This window comes from Sinocyclocheilus anshuiensis, unplaced genomic scaffold, assembly GCF_001515605.1.
Source record: "Sinocyclocheilus anshuiensis isolate Anshui unplaced genomic scaffold, SAMN03320099.WGS_v1.1 scaffold914, whole genome shotgun sequence".
In the NCBI taxonomy this organism is placed as follows: Eukaryota; Metazoa; Chordata; class Actinopteri; order Cypriniformes; family Cyprinidae; genus Sinocyclocheilus; species Sinocyclocheilus anshuiensis.
In genome coordinates this window covers 1,801,434-1,807,440 of record NW_015539870.1, presented here as the reverse complement: position 1 = coordinate 1,807,440, position 6,007 = coordinate 1,801,434, and the positions used below count along the sequence as shown (strand labels likewise).

Genomic DNA, 6,007 nt, shown 5'->3' with positions numbered 1-6,007 from the left:
ATATATAGTCTGGTCAGTAAAATATATAGAGTATAGTGTCCCCATGTACCATGTAAGGGAAGCATCAGTTCAGCTGTACTCACAGAATCAGCTGCAGCATCTCATTCGTCTGCGGCAGACATCCCTTTCACTGGATCCTTCACTCGCATCTATAGTAGAAAAAAGAATTTCATACTTGTCAATATTGGATTATAAATATTGGAATATTTAATTATACATGCTCATTTTACTTTTACTATTAATAACTTAAAACTGTTAAATGTAATCTTTAGCAAACTTCCAACGGAATATTATTTTTCATACTGTACATTATAATACTGCCTAAATGCACTTGCCGCACTCATATTGATTGATTTTAGTGAAGTGTTTTAATTATTTAGGCACAAACAGTAAAAATCCTAATATCTACTATTTATCAATAATTAGTCACAACATTAAATTAATTATCAGCTTATCGGTATCAGCCAAACTTTAATATTGGTGAATCCCTAAATTAAATACAGATTAAATATCTCCTCTGACAAATAATCTTTAATGCATCAGTTTTATTTTTTTAGTAGTTTTTAAGATTTTAGTTTTCTTATTTCTTTAAATTTTTTATTTCAGTTTTAATTTGAGTAATTTTAATACTTCAACTTATTTTATTTCAGTAGATCGCCAAGGCCACATTTTTAATTTTCATTTAAGTGTTTAAAATTTTTCATTAATTATTTATATTTTATTTAAGCTGTATTTCAATGAACAATAGTTCATTTAATAGTTTTAGTTAACGGTAACACTGTACTGCTCTAATTTTAAAACCAGTGACCAGTATAAATCATTTCTTTAAACCATCTTCACTCTGTTCAATGATTATAAAAAAAAAAAAACAGTTGTTGAACTCACGTTATCAAGTTCTTTCTGCGTCGTCTCCTCCATGCGGCGGATGTCCTCCATGGTCAGATTGATCCATCGGTCTAACCAGCAGAAGAGCTGCCTGTGGAAGCTGGTGAACAGGCGCTTCTCTTGCTGAAGTAAAAGCAAACAAACATTCATGCTTCACAAGTCACTGCATTAAAAATAGACTAACACACAAACACCAAGCCCTCTAATAAACTGAACAAACACAAACCGTTTATCTTTCTAAACCACACCTCTATGACATATTAATGGACATTCTGTTGACATAAAAAGTGAGTCAAACTGAACACAGCATGAGGTAATTTATAGTTTTATACCTTGTGAATGAAATTCTCCACTTTATTCTGCAGGCCAAACCACTTGAACTTGACAGTGACTAGTTTATAGGCACACATATGAGGGCAGTCCGTCTTCTGAGGAAGTTCTTTCTGCAACAAACACGATCAACTCCTCTACAAAAATGCTGGAGATATTTATCTAAAAACAATTCATGAAACCATACACACCTTCCAGTCAGGTCCTAATGGCCCTCTACCAGTCTTCTGTGATTTAAATGTGGCTGGATCCTCGTCTGGTTTGTAGTCCTGCGAAGTAAATCAAAATGTCAGCTTGTCTCAAAGTTTGATCATGCATCTAAAGTAAAAACTCCGTCTTCCTTACCTTAGTGTCCACCTGAGACCTGTCAGCAATGTCGATGTGCACCACCTCAACCTTCTTCCACTGTTCGGGGTCAAGCTTATGGACCTTAAAAAAACAAAACAGAAAGGACACGGTTAGTTTATAAGATTCTCACAGCTTCTTGCAATTCAATATCGATTTCTTGCACATTGTGGTGCTGCGTAATTAAAATATTATGTGCATTTATCTGCATAATGTCAGCTGTCTACTCACATTGTCCTGATCACCGAGGTCAGGCTTGTGCCACGTCTCAATCATGACTAGAAAATTGTCCTTCATGTACTCATTCTATAAAAACACACACAACACATTTTATACACAGACACACTACTGTTCAAAAGTCTGGGGTCTGTAAGATTTTTTTCAAAGAAATCATTACTTTTATTCAGCAGGGATGCATTAAACTGATCAAAGGTCACAGCAAAACATTTATAATGTTACAAAGGATTTCTATTTTAAATTAATGCTATTTTTTGGAATTTTCTCTCATGTTTCCACAAAAATAAGCAGCACAAATGTTTTCAACACTGATAAGAATTAATGTTTCTTGAGCACCAAATCAGCATATGAGAATGATTTCTGAAGGATCGTGTGACACTGAAGACTGGAGTAATGATACTGAAAATTCAGCTTTGCCATCACAGGAATAAATTACATTTTAAAGTATATCCAAATGGAAAACATTTATTTTAAATTGTAATAATATTTTACAATAATAAGGTTATTACTTTATCTTTGATCAAATAAATGCAGCCTTGGTGAGAATAAGAGACTCTCAAAAACATTAAAAAAAAATCTTCCCGACCCCAAACTTTTAAAGGGCATTGTATATAAAAGAATACAACCTGATAAATAAGAATAAAATGTTGATTATTAATATTATTATTAAGAGTAACATGAATATAAAAAGGTTTATGTAATTACACACAGGTGTCTCATACACTCACCGTAAGAACTGGAGTGAATGATTGATGATGTAGGGAACACATAAAAAATAAAGTTCAAGTAATCAAGAAAAACACAGCTGTGAATTTCGTCATTCCTATGAGTTCTGCGTCCCTTAACTGTCACCCCCCATTTTTTAAAATGGGCATGAAAGTGCACTATCCAAACTTAAATTGTTGTAATTTATGAACACTTTGGAATACAGACCTAAGGTTGGTCTCTTTTTAAAGACGAAAATCAGCAGATTATTGCAAAAGTGGAATTTTTTCAAAAAATTAAAGTATCAAAAAGTTATAGAAGTTTAAATTTACTGTAAATAAAATGCACTATTAATTTTATTTTATTTTATATTGTAACGTTCGTAGTTCGGGAAGAAGGAGGCGGGAACCGGCGAACATTTAAATAAAACTTTAATAATAAAATAACCACAAAATAGCGCGACAGCCCCTCGCGGACGACTGTCGCGCACAAACAAAAACAAAACACAAAATAAACTCCAGGCCTGGTCCTCTCTCGTCCGACACTGTCGTCACTCCTCCCTTTTATCCTTCCGGAGCTCCTCCGTGAGACTCGAGACCGGCGAGTGGTGCAGGTGTCGCTCATTATCAATTACTCCACCGGCCTCGCTCCGTTCCCACGGCTCTCGGCCCCGCCCCCACTCGTCACATATATATATAATAAATATTTTACATAAAAGGTTTTACTCTAAAATTGGTATAAAATTAAAGCCCCATGTCTAAATAAGTTATGTTCCAAATTTGAAGTTGACGTGAAAAAAATTGAGGTTCCTGTGAGGTTTTATTTAGGGCGTTATACCACAAACAGCCACCGGGTGCCATCCAAACTCCATTTAATTTTTTTTATGCATTTTTCTGTCACAAATGTCTACATTTCTCTGTCAATATTACTTCTATCTCAAAATACCACCATATATGCAATCCTGAGTCTCAGACCTTTCCAATTATATGTTTTTTGTCAAGATTATTAAAATATTTGATTCTAAAAGACCGTAATTCATTTTGTAATATGACACTTGACACTGCCCACTAAGGGGGAGGAGACCGCCAAAAGATTTTAAAGTACCATTTCCATGGTAACGCAATGTCCGATTTCAAAATGGTTTTCACAGGATGAATCTTGGGCTTCTAAGCTTTCAAATGATATATAATTTATGATGATTACTAAAAGATTTGATAGAGAAAAAGGACAACAACAAAAAAAGAGCGCCAAGCGTCCCACAGGTGGGACGGTGACAGTTAAGGGGTTAATAGATCAGTCATGTATGAATGTACAGTTGTTGTATATTCAGTAAAGCTGTGCTATTGTGGCCGGTACCTGTGCGACAGTAAGGATAAGCATTCCAGGCCTTCTCGTGGATACTCAGGGCAGATGAAGGGGCCAGTAACCGTACAAAAGTTGGCACTTTACTGCATAAGACAGAGATTGAGAATCACAGAGAGAAACTGTGAAATACAGACTATGAGCAATTTTTCTGCTTGTCGACACCACATGAGATGACCCTTACAAAAAAAATGCTAATACCATGGTACTACGATACAGACCACAGTACTTAATAGTTAATATTATGATTATTACCTCTGCAAGTGGTAGATCTTGTGTGTGTACTGTCCTTTCTCTCCATCCTCCTTCTCGTAGGGCTCGTTTTTCAGGACCTCCACCCCTTCTCCACCGCCCGTCTCATTCTTACTGGCCTCTGCTACGGAGTACAGCTGACCCACCTGGTACTGCAGATGAGAGAATAATGTTAACTTCACTTGGTCATATCATATGCAAATTACAGTATAACACATGTCTTAATGACAAACAAATACACATTGAAAGTGAGTGTATTCTGCCAAGTTGTGCATTTGCATGTCATGGCTGCGTACGGTGCTGAGAGCGGATTCAACATCTGCATAGACAAATAGCCATATACAGGCTGGTGTGCCATAAACAAACGGACACAATTATAGAGGAAGTGTTCAAACCCTATAAACTGATGATAGAAAAGAGGGAAACTGCTTGTAGCAAATGTATGTGCATCTCTAGTTCTCCAACTCTGACCAGCTTCTGCCCAACACAGTAGGAGTAGAAAAATATTTGAGTAGTTTGAGTCTTCGGATACAAATTCGAAACATTTTATTCAAATTCTAGCTGCGAAAATCAACCGATAATTTTAATGTTATGACATAAAACCGATAAAATGTTAAAAATCAATACCATTTTTACATAAATATAAAACACTAAAAACAATACATTTTAAATGCTACATATTAATTTATGAAGACATTGAAATTATAATGTACAGTATGAAAAAGGGAAAAGTTCTGGCTAATTCTAAGTCGATAATTATTTTTTACATAATGAGTCTGACTAATAATTGATAAATGGTAGATATTAAAATGTACACTATTTGTGTAGATGACGATATTAGATGACGGCAATGATAAGTTAAATATAAAAATAGACAAAATATGCATGCACAATTAAATATCCAACATCGATTATACTGATTAAAAGAAACTCAAATATCGACCGATAACTGATATTAAGCTACTGAAATACTGTGCAGTCAAAAGCTTCATTTCATTTTTCGTAATTACACTTGTTTTCATTAAGCCAGTATAAATTACTGACTTCCATACAGAAATGAGTCATGCAGCTCCCAGCAGCCCCTGCCCTCTGTCTGCATCTACACTCGGTATGTCTACAAAACCACAATGTAACATGCTTCCTGTTTCAGCTGGTTGGGTACTAGTTCAATTCTCCAGCAGTCTGTATTATTTCATTTAGCAGACGCTTTTATCCAAAGCGACTTACAAATGTATATTATAACATTATTATATATGTATATTATTATATGGTCTTTTGCGCAGGTGAACAGGAAGGAATGCAACTACACATGTCAAACCTTTACTGCTGTTTATCCAAGAACAACTGACTTTAACAATGATTTCTTATTCAAACACAACAGATACAGAAAAAGATATTCAAATATTCAGGGTAAAAACACACCAGCCAACATCAACAAATACTGCAACAGGGAGGGCAAGAAATGACAGGGACAAAACAAATTCAGCCTTTGTTTATTAAGCTGGAGCAAAGATGGTACACTTGATAAAGTCTGATAAGCTCGGTCTCAGGTTACAATTAGTTACAGTCTGTCCTTGTCCACTATATACAGGCCTGCAGTTAACTAGGCCACTTTCCCACAAACCTCAGACTGTTTGTTTCAATTCATAATTTTAACGTCTAAACTGTCCGGCCCATCAGAAGAAACTGGGCGGAGGCTGGAAAACTGGAATAACAGAAGAATTATGCCAAAAATACATCCATTAGCCTCAAGAGGACTTTTCAAATTATGACTAGACTAAAATAGAATCTTTTCATAAATATAAAGCATAAAGAAGCACCTGTAAGAACTCAAGTGAAAAATACAGTACTTACCTCTTCGACAGTAATAGGCAGGACGATTCGACTGAAA

The 6,007-nt window shown here is 35.3% G+C and overlaps 1 protein-coding gene across 1 annotated transcript in view; it reads right to left on the bottom strand.

Moving 5' to 3' along the window:
• LOC107685084 (phosphatidylinositol transfer protein alpha isoform-like) overlaps window positions 1-6,007 on the bottom strand; it is a 7,455-nt gene that overhangs the window by 427 nt on the left and 1,021 nt on the right. The window contains exons 2-11 of the mRNA XM_016481553.1: window positions 5,971-6,001; window positions 4,120-4,268; window positions 3,859-3,950; window positions 2,526-2,533; window positions 1,792-1,866; window positions 1,561-1,644; window positions 1,407-1,484; window positions 1,218-1,328; window positions 886-1,008; window positions 84-149 (exon numbers count right to left, since the gene is read on the bottom strand). Of these exons, the coding sequence (XP_016337039.1) occupies window positions 102-149; window positions 886-1,008; window positions 1,218-1,328; window positions 1,407-1,484; window positions 1,561-1,644; window positions 1,792-1,866; window positions 2,526-2,533; window positions 3,859-3,950; window positions 4,120-4,268; window positions 5,971-6,001 (799 nt within the window). The 3' untranslated portion in view covers window positions 84-101. The remainder of the gene's footprint in view (window positions 1-83; window positions 150-885; window positions 1,009-1,217; window positions 1,329-1,406; window positions 1,485-1,560; window positions 1,645-1,791; window positions 1,867-2,525; window positions 2,534-3,858; window positions 3,951-4,119; window positions 4,269-5,970; window positions 6,002-6,007) is intronic.